Source organism: Ranitomeya imitator, chromosome 2 (assembly GCF_032444005.1).
Source record: "Ranitomeya imitator isolate aRanImi1 chromosome 2, aRanImi1.pri, whole genome shotgun sequence".
In the NCBI taxonomy this organism is placed as follows: Eukaryota; Metazoa; Chordata; class Amphibia; order Anura; family Dendrobatidae; genus Ranitomeya; species Ranitomeya imitator.
Window position 1 is genome coordinate 77,598,412 of NC_091283.1, and position 16,960 is coordinate 77,615,371.

Consider the following 16,960-nt stretch of genomic DNA (forward strand, 5'->3'; position numbering starts at 1 on the left):
AAAATTGTGTGACGTATTGCTGAGTTAGTTATGACTTTTCTTCCACCAAATGATAAGATTATTCTGAGGTGTAAAGAAGGTAGTCTCTTATAATGATAAATAAAACCTACCGCCACTCTGCTATTTCTGAATGACAAGTCCTAATTTAGTATGCCAACCAATGCTGATATCACACATATAGTGCGACTGTGAGATTATGGCCATTGAGTGCCCATTCCAATAGTCCAGCTATTAATCCTTTACAATTAGTGCCATTGATGTCTCCGGTGATAATCCTGTTCTGTTTACTGTAAATAAAGTTTATTGAAACAAGCGCTTTCTCCGAGCCTCAATTTTGAAATATAACTATTGGAAGGCCACATTGAGTGTGCGCGTGTTCACATACAAAAAAATGTCATGCAAGAGATGTGAATATATAGGTTTTCTGAGTATAGGAGCACAGAGTGCGCCGGTTTCAAAAACCAGACAACACCTTTAAGAAGCCACATAAAAAAATCACCTTAAAAATGGCTGCTGATGCCTCTCATGATATAGGTACGCACAAAGTACAAATGGATTCCGGCCATGTATGTATATGTTCCTTCTTCTCAATGTGAACCCTGCATACGGAGAAGGGTAGATATGGCTTCTCATATTCGTTATTCCAAGTCTTTCAAAGTTCTTAACATGAAGTCTTTAAAGAAAATAAGTCACTGACTGCGGACATTGCAAAGTGAGAACTAGTGCGAGGGGTCCTCACGTGCCGTCTCACTCGCTTGTTTTAACATTTTGCGAACCAATTTTTCCAATTCCTTTCTTGACTTTTGTTCTTCGTCTAGACTTTGCTTCATTCTTTTATTCTCCTGTGAAGACAAATCGGCAATAAATATGGCTAGTAAGCAACATCGTCCATTTATCAATATCCATACATCTTTATTGACTTCAAATAAGTAACCTTATCCTAAAGTACCTACGATATTTCAGTGACTACATGTGTTTAAGTATAAACATCTATGTCTCAAATAGGACTTCCTCCATTGCCAATCTAAGACCTGCTGTCATTTTGGTTGACCTCCCCCAAATTTATATGGCCTTCCAACACTACATGGACAAAACTATCAGGACAAGCGGTGTGTGACAAAAGTCAATATACTGATCTGAAGTCATATACGATTAATTTAAAGAGTGTGCGGCATCCCCTGCCGAGTATTGCTTCTAAATAAACAATGGAAACCAAGAGAATACATTTCCCATATGTGTGTTCAGGTAGTCGACCATTTATCTGATTGTTGCCAAGCCTTTCTGCCTTACAGCCACAATTATTAATATAGTCCGAGGGATAAATAGACCATATGATATTTGTATCCTCAAACTTGGATTATAATATATTGTGTTTTTACAACCACGGATTAACAGCTGTAGAGGTTGGGCGTTTCCCGCTATTAATACCTGTTTTAATTCTTTGACTTCATCTCGTAATGCATAGACTGTGTCCACAAGACTCCTGCAAGGCAAGAACAACAAGTTAGAAGTACTAAACACTTGGTGGCAATGCAGCTTTTTAATGGCCGTTCTCGTTCTCCCAACTTCAATTGTTTGGCCAAACAATGCATGAAACAAAAATACAGTAATAAGTCCATTAACCAGGCAGAGCTGGTTCTGCAGAATTAAAAGGCGACTCCTGGTATGAAAGGACAGATCATGGCAAGCCAAGTCCCATGGTGGAAGAATAATCTTCCACAAATAGGTATAAAAAAACGCAAAAAGGTTATAGACAAAAATTAAGAGAATTTTTTATTTGACACATGATTCATGAACTACACGCATCATTTTGATGAATTTGGGGCAAAAAAATGGCACCAAATACAACAAGACAAAAAAACAAACCACAAAATAAAATTATTTATCCGACTCTAGGAAATATTTTATTTTTTCATCTTTTCGAAAAAAAAAAAATATTTGCAGAGGACTTTGACTTTTCTTGTTATAAGTTACAGGAGTTTCCACCTAAATTATAAATTTTTAAAATTTGCTTACCACGTACTCTCACTCAAAAAAAATACATAAAAAAATAAAATCACAAGAATCTGACCTCTTCATTTATCTTTAACCCGAGATGCTTATGTTTATGACCTCTCGTCCCTTCTCACTTGAGTTAAGTTTAATATTTGGTCTCCTAACACAAATCTTAAAAGAAAATCTATTAAACCCCCTCAAGACCGCATAAATGGGCATGCAGGTCTGTAAAATGTATATCTGTCAACATCTTTATATCTTTCAAGACCTGCACGCCCCTAAATGCAGTTTCAGGTGATTGATCTTACTGACAGATTCCCTTTAAAGGGTCAATATCTACAGGGATGCAGAACATGTAAAGGGAACCTGTCATGTAATATAACGCTATTAAAAAAGACATTTTTTCTTTTGCCAAAAATACAAAGGAAATGTGTCATCTTTAACTTCAGGCCTTTTAGAGATCATTTCATCTTCAGCTTGCTTAACTGTTCACAATAACAGTCATTCTGACCAGGGGCGCCCTAACGCTTACATGCCACAGTACATTTGATGCATCTTTCAGCTGGCATGCACTGCCTGCACGTAGTGTACTCCAGTCACAGACTGGAGTACATTTTTGTTTTAATTTATGACACTTTTTGACATCAATTACAAACAATTTCTTAGGTGCGATTGGCACGTTCTACCCAATTTTCAAAAAGTTAGTGGAGCTGACCGAAAAAAATGTGAAAAATTCCAAAATTATACAGCAGCTTTTAGCTGCACAGCAATGTTGCAACATTTTACACTATTTTATGGCAGAATTCTGGAGAAAACTGCTTGATGAATCAAGTCCTATTTTTTCTCCATTCTGTTATCTAGGTAAAGGGTAATTTACTTTTCTTCAGGAGCAGTTTGTCCATTGCTTCTCAAGTCATCAATGATCAGATTTTCATCCTCGAGTAGCATGACCTGTGGAGCCGAATCTTTGCGGGTACCTGTAACAGAATAATGAAACAACGTTATAGGAGCAGCATAAAACTCAGAAGCTGCATATCGTCAAACTATACCGCCCAGAGCAGATAAATACAATTATAACCACTTCCAATTTGGCTTCAGATCACTTGTACTTCTCATCTACTGCCTGCAGTTTTCTAGGCTGTGCGCTGTCATTGTGCAGCGTACAGATTTGCCGCGCAATGGATGTCATGTGCACAAGGTGACTGCTCACAATGCCCCCTGGAGCGATGCAGACAGTATCGTGGAATTGCCATTTCCAAATATTCTTAGACAAATTCTGCAGTCATCTTTTATGTCTGGTCCATAAATAAATATTGTGAATGAAGAGATTAAGTCAGCCTCCTGCACATTTCTGCATTTTTGTGGTGGAAATACTTTATGAAGTCTCCACCTGAAATAGAGCATAAACTTGCACTTTCAGAAGAATGACATTATGTACCTACATTCCGCCCTGGCACCCACCTTTCATTTTAAAAGAAACATTTTTGTGGCAAAAAAACAATTGATTTGAAGATATTCTGCTTTTGTAGCACACACAGGAAGCAACCAGATTACAATCTCTCACAGATTTAGAAACAATCTCTGCCTTAACCCTTAAAAGTGTCTGATCTTCCAGCCCTTATTCACATCAATACTAATTTCATCCAACATAGCATAAACTGGCTTATTTTTTCTAGTTGAAATCAATTAGCCCCTGAATAACAATTGTTAATGGATGCTCATGGATATTTCTTGTCTGCTTCTATCTGACACGGAAGCACAATTGGTCTTCGCGCCTAAATCAGATTGGTGACCACAACAAATTCTATAGTTTTGTTATATTTTTTAATTTTGCACAATAAAACTTTTTTTCTATTTTTGCAATGTAACTTATTTTGTTTGAAGACTTTACAGTAAGGACATGTGGATCAATTTTGCAACACAATTTGCAATTTTCATTGATATCATTTACGGATATATAAGACTTTTTATTCACTTTAAAAAGTGTTATTTCATAGTGTGTTTTTTTAAAATTTCTATTTACAGCTTTCAATAACGGGTTAATTGCATAGTATGGGTCCTGGTGGGTGCAGCAAAGTCAGCTGTAATCTTTTACGTTTTATAGGTTCATTTTATACATATTTTTCTTAATATTTGTTTTACTTTACTTCTAACATTTTATTTTGTTTAATTTAGTCCAACTGCAGTATGTCTATCAGTTATCTACTGGCAATCCGCCTATCAGGCAGGGCCTATAAAGACCTTGTACATGACAATTCTTGCCAGACATGCCAGACCCTTCTTAGGTCCCATTGACACCTCGTTTTTAACGTTCCAGGGGTTCTGGTGGCTCTTTGTCATTTTACAGGCATGGGCGCAAGAGAAATGTGAGTCTATTTAGTGTATGAGATGTGGTGAGTTCTCCTTCAATGGAAGTCTTCAAGCAAAGGCTGGACAGACATCTGTCTGTCATGGTTTAGTGACTCCTGCGTTGAGCAGGGGGTTGGACACGATGACCCAGGAGGTCTCTTCCAACTCTAACATTCTATGATTCCATGATCTGTGTGAGGTCACCTTGTTCTGGCTTCAAAATGTGAGCTACAAACTAAACATGCATAAGTATACTAAACTTAGCAGTGTGCTTTAAAATAAATCCATACATTCAATGTCAGCGTGCAATTTGGCACTTACAGAGTGCTGCTGCATTTTTAATTGTTTTTTTTTTTATTGTTTATTTTTTGCATTGCACTTACAGGAGATTTTGCCCCCCTGCGCATACATTTGTTCCATGCATCTTCACACAAGAAAACAACCTCTAAATAAAGACAGAGTCTATTGAGAAATTATAAAAATAGAACACATCTTAGATGACATCGTCACAATAGAACTACAAGCCATCAATAAAGCAGCACATCAGAATAGAACAAAGCCTAAAGATAAAGACACAAACTTTGTGACACAAACAATAAAACAGTGACACAAACAATAAAACAGTGTTTACAAATAGAGGTAAAAAACTTTTGTGACATCACCACCAGAATAGAATACAGCCTAGGAATGCAAAAAACAAACACTGATGGGTAATTGCTACAAAGGATAATAGCCTATAAATATAGTAATATGAAAGCTTTAATCCATGGAATAAATATAATTATGTCATCATCTCATTAGAAAAGCAATATTAAAGGGAACCTGTCACCCCCAAAATTGAAGATGAGCTAAACCCACCGCCATCAGGGGCTTATCTACAGCATTCTGTAGTGCTGTAGATAAGCCCCCAACGTATCCTGAAAGATGAGAAAAATAGGTTATATTATACTCACCCAGGGGAGGTCCCGCTGCGGTTCGCTCCCTCTGCGGTTCGGTCCGGGCCTCCTATCTTCTTACGATGACGTCCCCTTCTTGTCTTCACGCTGCGGCTCCGGCGTATTTTGTCTGTCCTGCTGAGGGCAGAGCAAAGTACTGCAGCGCGCAGGCGCCAGGAAAGGTCAGAGAGACCCAGCGCCTGTGCACTGCAGTACTTTGCTCTGCCCTCAACAGGGGAGATAAGTACGCCTGCGCCGGAGCCGCAGCGTGAAGACAAGAAGAGGACGTCATCTGATGAAGATGGGAGGCGCCGGAGCGGCCGCGACACACATTGGACTGGGACCGCCCATGGGTGAGTATAATCTAACCTCTTTTTCTCATCTTTCAGGTTACATCGGGGGCTTATCTACAGCATTACAGAATGCTGTAGATAAGCCCCTGATGCCGGTGGGCTTAGCTCATCTTCGATTTTGGGGGTGACAGGTTCCCTTTAAGAGAAGTCAAATTTCATAAATTTAAAAGTTCATTTAATAAATGATAATGAAAGAGACCACAACATTTACCAGAATTAAGGTTTTGCTGAAACCCGGCTCCTGTGCAATATGCCTCAATGACTTTGAGAATTTGTGCATCTTCCTCCAATGCTACGGTGCCTGAAAGGTGAAGCATATCATTACATTTCTATGCACACAGAACTGAACTGGTAAAACTGTTACAGATGTCGTCCCCATTTTGACTTCTTCTAAATGATTACCCTTAACATGCATTTTGGCTCATTAGCAATAAAATTCACCTATCTGCTAGGATAGCCATGCAGGTTATTCAAAATAACAGGGCCCAGGGTTTTTCAATATTTTTAAAAGCTTTGGGGTTAGAAGGGCTTTGTAACAGATTTAAAGAGCTTATCCAGGACTATTTTATCTCTTTTTAACTATGGGCCTAAAAACTAACTACCTGCCTGTTCCACTGGTCACCAGCAGGGAGTGGTCACTGACTGCTCCTGCCGGCGATTCAGCTGCTTCATGAGTAGCTCTTCCTCTTCCAGTCCGCTCCGTCGACATTGCGTGACTGCTGACATAATGATGACTAACAGACAGATCCCCTGCAGTTATGGAGTCACGTCCCATCAACAGAGCAGAGCGGAAGAGAAGCCGCTGCTCTGTTGACCCGATGGCTGTGGAAGCCGCTGAATCACCAGCAGGAGCGGTCTGGAGTCGCTCTGTGCCAGCAGAGATCGGTGCCAGGCACAGCAGTCAGGTACTCGTAGGTAGGTAGCAACTACTTGCCTGTTAGTATTTATGCCCATAATAAAAAAAATAAATAGTCTCGTATAACCCCCTTTAAAAAAGTAAAACTTGATTTTTATTCCTCTGCACTGTTACAAATGTTCTTTCCATACAGATCCATAAATTGTAAAACAATGTAAGTGCAGCATACTTTTCCTGAAGGCAGACTCATCATCAGATGCTTTCCTTTCAGGCTTTCGCTTAGGAAGAAATTTCTTGACATTTTTGGGGCTTTTGCTGGAATCCTGCAAAAACGTTTCAAGAGTTTGGAAACAGACACTTAGGCTCCTCTCTTACAGGCAGTGACACGATTTCAATTGCTAAAACACAGAACAAAAGTGCCTAATCTGACAAGCTCAACGATGCTCTAAGGACCTAGCTTAGAATAGGCGGGCAGCTTCTCTATGTCTGGAAATCACGATACAGTTCAGAGAGTTTGTCAGCTTTTATGTAAGTATCCCTTAATCATGGAGAACGGTTTTACCATTTTCCAATATACTTTGTGCTTTAAATTGTCATTAGTTTTAAGATTGTGGTTAGTGAAACATTCCTTAAGGCTATGTGCACACGTTGCGGGTTTCCTGCAGAACTGCAGTGTTTTTTCCATGTAGAAACGCTGCAGATCTGCAAGTGATTTACAACACAATGTAAATCAATGGCAAAAAAAAATGCTGTCCTAATGGTGCGGAAAATCTGCATGGAAAACACGGCAGATTCAAAAAAGGACCATGTCACTTCTTTTGAGCAGATCTGCAGTGTTTCTGCACCCATTCCATTATTGAAATCCGCAGGGGTAAAAACGCATGAAATCCGCACAGAATCTGCAGGAAAACCACACAAAATCCACAAGAAAAACGCATCAAATCTGCCAAGAGATGCAGAATCCACACAAAAAATTCCAGAGGGAAATCTGCAAAGTGTGCACATAGCCTTATACATTCAGAGGCTTAAAATCTGCAGAGACTTGGACCTCATCGGGCGTATAGTTCTGGAAGAGGGTGCAGAAGTAGTAGTTAAACCTGGAACCTACTGCAACATTTTGCATTGGAGCTCAGGAGCTTTAAAAAGAATCAGTCAGCAGGTTTATGCAATCTGAAAGCAGAACAATGTAGGGGCTGAGACATTGATTCTAGAAATGTATCTCTTACTGGGCTACTTGTTGCAGTTTCAATAAAATCAAAGTTTTATCACAGAAGAATATCATTAGCGGACTAGTTGTCTTGTGCTGTGTAGTCCTCCTGCTCTTTGTAACCCTGCCCTCACCACTGATTGGCTGCTTTCTGCCAATGTACAGTGTGCAAACAAAGCAGCCAATCAGTGATGAGGGTGGGGTTATACAGAGCTCAGCATTCAGAGCACTGCCAGATATGCAGCAGAGAAAGTAGGGATTTTATTAAAATGACAGCAAGTAGCTCAGTAAGTGTCCGATCGCTGGAATCAGGGTCTCTGACACTATATCAAGCTGCTCTCAGATGGCATAGCAAATACCTGGTGATAGATTCCCTTTAAGTTACACCGGTTTCTCACAACCAGAGAGTCTGTGCAGTCTCCAGAGATTAAAACAATCCGGACTCTTTAGTTCTCAATCGATATCTTGTAGCAATCTTCCAAAACTGATTTTTGCTGATACAAACAGCGAACAGACTAAAATGGTGGTACAGAAGAATTAAGCCTTAATTACATAAAACCTGGAAAGGAAATTCCTTTATCTACCCACAACCATAATTTTGCATTACACAGTATATTATAGTAGGGCATGAAAGCTTGGCAAAGCATAAATTGCAAAGAGCATTATGGACTGTTGGGATACTATCAATGAAGACTGACTAAGGAGGCAAGGAAATAAAAATCCTCCATACTATAGCTGTAAGTAGCAATTTCCTAATACAACTTTGTATATAACATTGCTATTACAGGAACCTGACAGCGGATACATGCTTCCCCATCTATGGCAGCATGCATAAGAAAGACGCTGCAGTCTAACTGTGAAACGCCAAAGATAAAAGTCATTAATAATTCAATTAAAAAGTATATTTGGCATGTCCCCAAAATAAGGGTGTAGGGATTTCACAGCCTAGGGCAGCGCTGTGCAGCATCAGCACAGCAGTAATGTCTGTGTTACAAAACTTTATGTGGGATGCAAGAATTAAGAAAAAGATTGTTAATGGTCTTTCTCCGCCATCATGACATTGATTGTGCTTGTCATGGCTCATATAATTATTTCCACCATTAAAGGTGGTGCTTCACAGGCTAATTTTACTTTCCTGCAATGATTAATAAAGACTAATAATAGAACCAAGTGGACCGAATTACCTTTAAACTTGTTTAGTACTTTAGTCCCTTACACCAAAGAATGGGGGGAGGCTTGGCACAACTAGTTACAGAGTAATTGTGCTTTTCATTGGTTTGTTCTTCATAAATCAATAGTATGCGTGGACATAAGCAACTTTATAATAGATCTCATTAGAGGAATCTTCTCTTTTCGCTTGTGGACTGATCTTACAGTCTTAAAGTTCTCCATTCACTGGGAAAAAAAAGTGGTCTTTGGTGCATACAGAGTTTTCCATTACGGAGATAAGAGACGACAGTTGGTGCTCATAGAGTTGTATGGACAACTTGCGGCAGAATGTTTGTGTCTGCCTATAGCTATTACTCTCCTTTCCATATGCAAATTACCTATTCAGAGAGGAAGAGGACTTGAACTCTACACCGCCACCTGCTGGAAGAAGCAATCCCGACCCTTCAACAAGTCTTGCTATATGACTTAAGGTACCTTCACACATAACGATATTGTTAACGATATCGTTGCTATTTGTGACGTAGCAACGATATCGTTAATGAAATCGTTATGTGTGACAGCGACCAACGATCAGGCCCCTGCTGGGAGATCGTTGGTCGCTGAATAAAGTCCAGAACTTTATTTCGTCGCTGGACTCCCTGGAGACATCGCTGGATCGGCGTGTGTGACACCGATCCAGCGATGTCTTCACTGGTAACCAGGGTAAACATCGGGTAACTAAGCGCAGGGCCGCGCTTAGTAACCCGATGTTTACCCTGGTTACCATGCTAAAAGTAAAAAAAAACAAACAGTACATACTTACCTACAGCTGTCTGTCCTCCAGCGCTGCGCTCTGCACTCCTCCTGTACTGGCTGTGAGCCGGAAAGCAGAGCGGTGACGTCACCGCTCTGCTTTCTGGCTCCCAGACAGTACAGGAGGAGTGCAGAGAAGCAGAGCGCAGCGCTGGAGGACAGACGGCTGTAGGTAAGTATGTAGTGTTTGTTTTTTTTTACTTTTAGCATGGTGCCAATATTCAAAAAGGGCTCTAAAAGTGAACCTGGAAATTATAGGCCAGTAAGTCTAACCTCTATTGTTGGTAAAATATTTGAAGGGTTTCTGAGGGATGTTATTCTGGATTATCTCAATGAGAATAACTGTTTAACTCCATATCAGCATGGGTTTATGAGAAATCGCTCCTGTCAAACCAATCTAATCAGTTTTTATGAAGAGGTAAGCTATAGACTGGACCACGGTGAGTCATTGGACGTGGTATATCTCGATTTTTCCAAAGCGTTTGATACCGTGCCGCACAAGAGGTTGGTACACAAAATGAGAATGCTTGGTCTGGGGGAAAATGTGTGTAAATGGGTTAGTAACTGGCTTAGTGATAGAAAGCAGAGGGTGGTTATAAATGGTATAGTCTCTAACTGGGTCGCTGTGACCAGTGGGGTACCGCAGGGGTCAGTATTGGGACCTGTTCTCTTCAACATATTCATTAATGATCTGGTAGAAGGTTTACACAGTAAAATATCGATATTTGCAGATGATACAAAACTATGTAAAGCAGTTAATACAAGAGAAGATAGTATTCTGCTACAGATGGATCTGGATAAGTTGGAAACTTGGGCTGAAAGGTGGCAGATGAGGTTTAACAATGATAAATGTAAGGTTATACACATGGGAAGAGGGAATCAATATCACCATTACACACTGAACGGGAAACCACTGGGTAAATCTGACAGGGAGAAGGACTTGGGGATCCTAGTTAATAATAAACTTACCTGGAGCAGCCAGTGCCAGGCAGCAGCTGCCAAGGCAAACAGGATCATGGGGTGCATTAAAAGAGGTCTGGATACACATGATGAGAGCATTATACTGCCTCTGTACAAATCCCTAGTTAGACCGCACATGGAGTACTGTGTCCAGTTTTGGGCACCGGTGCTCAGGAAGGATATAATGGAACTAGAGAGAGTACAAAGGAGGGCAACAAAATTAATAAAGGGGATGGGAGAACTACAATACCCAGATAGATTAGCGAAATTAGGATTATTTAGTCTAGAAAAAAGACGACTGAGGGGCGATCTAATAACCATGTATAAGTATATAAGGGGACAATACAAATATCTCGCTGAGGATCTGTTTATACCAAGGAAGGTGACGGGCACAAGGGGGCATTCTTTGCGTCTGGAGGAGAGAAGGTTTTTCCACCAACATAGAAGAGGATTCTTTACTGTTAGGGCAGTGAGAATCTGGAATTGCTTGCCTGAGGAGGTGGTGATGGCGAACTCAGTCGAGGGGTTCAAGAGAGGCCTGGATGTCTTCCTGGAGCAGAACAATATTGTATCATACAATTATTAGGTTCTGTAGAAGGACGTAGATCTGGGTATTTATTATGATGGAATATAGGCTGAACTGGATGGACAAATGTCTTTTTTCGGCCTTACTAACTATGTTACTATGTTACTATGTTACTATGTAACCAGGGTAAACATCGGGTTACTAAGCGCGGCCCTGCGCTTAGTTACCCGATGTTTACCCTGGTTACCGGCATCGTTGGTCGCTGGAGAGCGGTCTGTGTGACAGCTTTCCAGCGACCAAACAGCGACGCTGCAGCGATTCGGATCGTTGTCGGTATCGCTGCAGCATCGCTAAATGTGAAGGGGCCTTTAGGATAAAAGCCAAATCAAAATCTCAATTTGCAGACAGTGTTTTTGGGTATTGCCCCTCATCAGTGCAAAGTATGAGAACTGATTTGGCTAGGTGAGGCTCTGGACTGAAGTCTAAGAGGTAACGTTTCTGCTTGTGGAGAGTGACATGCTGGCTCTGGCAAGCCAATGTCAGGAGGCTTATTCGCCAGGCAGGTGGCACTATAGAGTTGAAGTCCTCTTCCTCTCTGATGAGGAAACTTGCATATTAAATTTCCCAGAGGAGCATTGCACGGCGAATAAGCCTCCTTACATTGGCATGCCAAAGCCGGTATGTCACTTCCCACAAGGAGGAACGTTACCGCATTCCCCTCTCCATAGAATTTTAAAAGTGCCACCTGTTATATCCTATCAGTAATGGATACAATCTGTTTTCACTGAATACAGATTTTACTCATGAATTGAGAGTGAAAAATCAATCCAGGAGGAGAAAGAAACTGAGAGGATTTGTCTGATAAGATATATTACAAAGCTGATTACTTTTATGTGTACTATTGATTTATGAAATACAGATTAAAACAAAGGTTACTCATTAAGCAGGCGGTAGGGTGTGAGACCATACCCATCAGTCTCTTTCCACTCGCCAAGCAGCGGTACTGCTGATTTGCCACCAAAGGACAGACAGACATTGATTCCTGCACACCTCTCCGCCCTCTGCCTTGTCCTGTAATTTGAGGAGATTGTGTAGTCACGCTCGCGCCCAGACTGGTTGGCGCGGGCATACGGGGGTGTGGCCCCACTGGACCACAGACCAAACTACCCTGGAAGGGGCGTAACTGAGTAGCTTCCTAGGTGTTCGCTGGAGCCTCTGATGGTGAGGTCAGGCTTGTGCAATAGGAAGCTACCAGGTGCCACTCCAGGGTGATGTCTGGCTGTGGCTGCTGATCCCACTAAGGAACGGAGCGGGCACGGCTGGCACACTGGCATACAGGCGGGTACGGCTAGGACACAGGCAGGCAGAGGGTACAACAGAGACACTGGCAGGCGGGCACGGCTGGCTCTCTGGCAGGACAAGTGGACAAGGCTGGTAGGGACCGGTCTGCAGGCAGGTATGTAAAAACAGGTAAGAACCTGTCCAGACAGGAGGACTTAAGAATAGGTAGAGAAAGACTGCAAGAGAGGATGCAGAGCGAAAGCACAGGAGCTAGAGCTAGGAACAGAAACGCCGGAGGCAGAGCAAAGAGCAGGAGGCGGAGCCAAGCACAGAAACACAGGAGGCGGAGCCAAGAGCTGGAGCCAGGTGCAGAAATGCAGGAGGCGGAGACAAGTGCAGAAATGCAGGAGGCGGAGCCAAGTGCGGAAACGCAGGAGGCAGAGCAAAGTGCAGAAACGCAGGAGGCGGAGCCAAGAGATGGAGGCGGAGCCAAGTTCAGAAACCCAGGAGGCGGAGCCAAGAGCGGGAGAAGTAGAACCGCAAGAAGCGGAGGCAGGTAGAACCGCAAGGAGCGGAGCAACAGAGCGAGAGCTGAGTGGAGCCACAGAGCAGGGCCACAGAGTGCAGAGCAAAGTCAGAGAACAGAGCAAAGTGCAGAGCAAAGCTACAGAGAGCAGAGCTGATAGCAAGGCCACAGAGTGCAGAGCAAGACACAGAGTGCAGAGCAAGGTCAGAGAATGCAGAGCGAGGAGCAAAGCAAGGTCGCAGAGAGCGGAGCCGAAAGCAGAGCAAAGCAAGACACAGAGGGCAGAGCAGAGCAAAGCTAGATACAGAGTGCAAAGCAGAGCAAAGCAAGACACAGAGTACACACAGCAGAAAAGGCAAACCAAGACAGGGATATAAACGGACACCGGAATAGGACTAGACTAAGACAGAGTCAGGAACGAGAAGACACATAGACATGGACACAAGCCAGGGTACGATGCCCCTCTGGGTGGTGGACATAGGCCAGAGTACGATGCCCCTGTGAGTGGCTACACAGGACACAGACCAGGGTACAACGCCCCCCTGGGTGGCAGACATGAGAGTAATTGAGACAGGGCCTGGCACCTCAGCAGCAAGGAACTGACTGAGGGAGTAAGATGCACAGGTCCCCACCAATGGGTGGGGATGTCTTAAATACAGGAAGCCTCATGGCGATTGGCCAGGGACACCTTAGCAAGGTGCACACAGTCTCTATAAGAAACAGGAGTCGCTGGCGCCGCCCCCCAATGCACACAGACAGAGCATGCACAGAGCAAACAGCAGACATGAGGCACACAGCATTGAGCTGGCAGCAGAGAGAAGTCACAACAAGGCCCAGAGAAATAAGTGAGTTTGAGTGTAATGCAGGTGGGGGATGGGAGGCCATGCAGTGATGCCAGCAGGGTTGTTACAGTAGTAAGTGTTAAGGTACCGTCACACTAGACGATATCGCTAGCGATCCGTGACGTTGCAGCGTCCTGGCTAGTGATATCGTCCAGTGTGACACGCAGCAGCGATCAGGCCCCTGCTGTGATATCGCTGGTCGGGGAAGAAAGTCCAGAACTTTGTTTCGTCGCTGGATCTCCCGCTGACATCGCTGAATCGGCGTGTGTGACGCCGATTCAGCGATGTCTTCGCTGGTAACCAGGGTAAACATCGGGTTACTAAGCGCAGGGCCGCGCTTAGTAACCCGATGTTTACCCTGGTTACCATCGTTAAAGTAAAAAAAACAACCACTACATACTTACCTACCGCTGTCTGTCCCCGGCGCTGTGCTTCTCTGCTCTGGCTGTGAGCACAGCGGCCGGAAAGCATAGCGGTGACGTCACTGCTCTGCTTTCCGGCTGCCCGGCGCTCACAGCCAGAGCAGAGAAGCACAGCGCCGGGGACAGACAGCGGTAGGTAAGTATGTAGTGGTTGTTTTTTTTACTTTAACGATGGTAACCAGGGTAAACATCGGGTTACTAAGCGTGGCCCTGCGCTTAGTAACCCAATGTTTACCCTTGTTACCGAGGACCTCGGGATTGTTGGTCGCTGGAGAGCTGTCTGTGTGACAGCTCTCTTAGGCCAAGCTTAGTTAGGCTATGTTAGGCTAAATGACCCTCGATTATTGAATGCAGTCATCACAGGGGGCATAGCTATAGCTGGGACGTAGCTCTAGATACACCAGGACCCTAGAGACTCGGGAGAAGGCAAATTGCACCTTTGGCCCATATGAGAACACCAATACTATTAAAGACCCATGAAGATTGAGTTCCGGTTTGACACTTTGCATTGGCGCCCACAAGCTACAAGCTGGTCATCAGTGAAACTTCACAAATACTGATGTAATCTCAAATGATGAAACATTGGAATACATTCACATTTCTTTGCTTATATCACAGAGGTACAGACCTTTTGGCATGATCTAATCCACCATGATAGTAACCTAACTTGTTGACTGGTACAATGGCTTCACATCAAAGGTCTCATTTCAAAAAATAACATTTGGCCTTCCAATTCAACACAAGGATAAGGTTCCTTTTCAGACACAAGTATTGCAAAGCATTTAAAGAAGCAAACATCATTTCTTACTCTGTCTTGAAAATGGCAACATTCTTTGTTAATGCAACAAAACGCAGAGAAAAGCGAAGGCCGAAGCAAACCATTGAAGCAGCGCCATATTTGTATGCTCCTCCATGGAGACGAGTTACTAGGGCCTTACCACATTATGTGACGAGTCCTGTTTAAATATAATATATTCTATTCACAGTTGCCTGCCATCTTATAAAATTAGGACAGGGGGCTATTATCAAAGGAAATCCAGTTCTGGGAACACCCATTCACTTTCAGTATAAAGGGTCTGCAATCCACATTGCTGGCATAGGGCTGCATCCCCTTCACAATGGTGCCCTGACCTCCAGCTATGGAGGAACCTTCATTTTCTGGACTAGTGATAGTGACAGCGGCCGGACTTCCGCCAATTATAAAGTCACAGCAGATGAGATGGGAATACTCCTGGGAAGCATAATGGATGCCAGAGACAGTTTAGCAATTATCATGAATTACATACTAAAGGAGAATTAGGATGTCTTTGCCACATTGCTTCTATCAATACAGCTTCTAAATGATTTTATTATATTGCTAATATTGTGACAAAATAATACCCTACAAGTATAAGTCCCTTAGTCAACCTCTTGTGTATAGAGTTGTAAGCTGGCTTTGGACTTAAAAGGGGTTGGCATGTGAAGTTTACATGCCCCATGAGAACATATGGATATTAAAGATGCGGACCCTCCAATCAGGATCTCCCACTAAGGCCATGTTCACATGTCCAGTAGTCATCCGTTAGAATGGATTCGGCAGCAATCTGTTGACAAGAAATTTGTGCAGACATAACTTTTCGTCTGGCTAAAAAACCTGATTTTAACTGGATCAGTTTGTTTAACATTGAAGTCTATGGAAAACGCATCCATTAAATAGAGATCCATATTCATTTATTTTTTAAAGATCTGTTTTTTTTACTGGATCAGTTTCAAATGTAACAAAACTGATAGTTAATAACAGAGCTGCTTAAATAATAATATGAAATGACCTGAACACATGTAAGTGTTAACTTCTCATTTAACCCCTGTTATTTTATAATTACCTTGTACATATTTTCAATTGTCTCTTTTGTAACATCGTTGTAATATTTTTTATAAACACTGCCTTATCTTTCGGAGTAAAATATCGAAATTACTAGTTTTGTTCTTCCTGCTCTAAAACGTACCCTAAGTCTTCTGAAGGGAATTACGCTACTGTTTTGGGTTAGCTTCGGACCCGTTTAATCGAAGCTGGTGGCAGCATACCTTGTTCTGTGCCTTTGGGAGTCATTGTAGCGACGGCTGCGTTGATAATTATTGTTCCTGCCTGAGTGGGAGTAGTTATATCGCCTCGCTGCAGCGTGCCCAATAGCCAGTACATAGCAGGCAGCCTTTCTGGCGACTAGCTACCCTAGGTGCAGTACCTAATCTGACCTGAGAGTAAGGGGGGCGCCAGAGAGCTGCAAGTTCAAGTGGAACTGTAAGTGGGATATACATAAATCTTTGCAGTTCATGGTATATTGAAGAGCAGTGGGATAACTAAAATAAGCCCCTGCTGTAAACTAAGAGGTCAATAGCCTTCTGTGTGTTTTCATCACAGTGTAGCAGTGGAGGGATAACTAAGATAAGCCCCCTGCACATGTGATAGCCATGTGTTGGCCAAAGATCCACCCGGATCCGTGACATATTGAAGACAGTCACGGTGTGAACCGTGACATTAAAAAAATTGATCCAGTTGAAATCAGTTTTTTCAGTCCAACAAAAAAGTTGTGTCTGCACAACTTTGTCACCTGATTGCTGCTGGATCCGTTCTAACAGATGATTACTGGACATGTGAGCGTAGCCCTAGACTCAAAAAAGAGATCTGCAGTATAAGAGTGGCTCTCTTTTTGTACAATGTGAGCGGTGCATGTATCACATTAGCTGTTAGCCATGGGTTTGCCAGGAC

The 16,960-nt window shown here is 42.6% G+C and overlaps 1 protein-coding gene across 3 annotated transcripts in view; it reads right to left on the bottom strand.

Moving 5' to 3' along the window:
- Positions 1-568: 568 nt before the first annotated feature.
- Positions 569-16,960, bottom strand: part of ARHGEF6 (Rac/Cdc42 guanine nucleotide exchange factor 6) — a 162,685-nt gene continuing 146,293 nt past the window's right edge. For all 3 annotated transcript variants that reach the window (XM_069747005.1, XM_069747004.1, XM_069747006.1), the window contains 5 exons: positions 6,718-6,811; positions 5,844-5,933; positions 2,873-2,972; positions 1,429-1,483; positions 569-842 (listed from right to left, as the gene is read on the bottom strand). In XM_069747005.1, the coding sequence (XP_069603106.1) occupies positions 720-842; positions 1,429-1,483; positions 2,873-2,972; positions 5,844-5,933; positions 6,718-6,811 (462 nt within the window). In that variant the 3' untranslated portion in view covers positions 569-719. The remainder of the gene's footprint in view (positions 843-1,428; positions 1,484-2,872; positions 2,973-5,843; positions 5,934-6,717; positions 6,812-16,960) is intronic.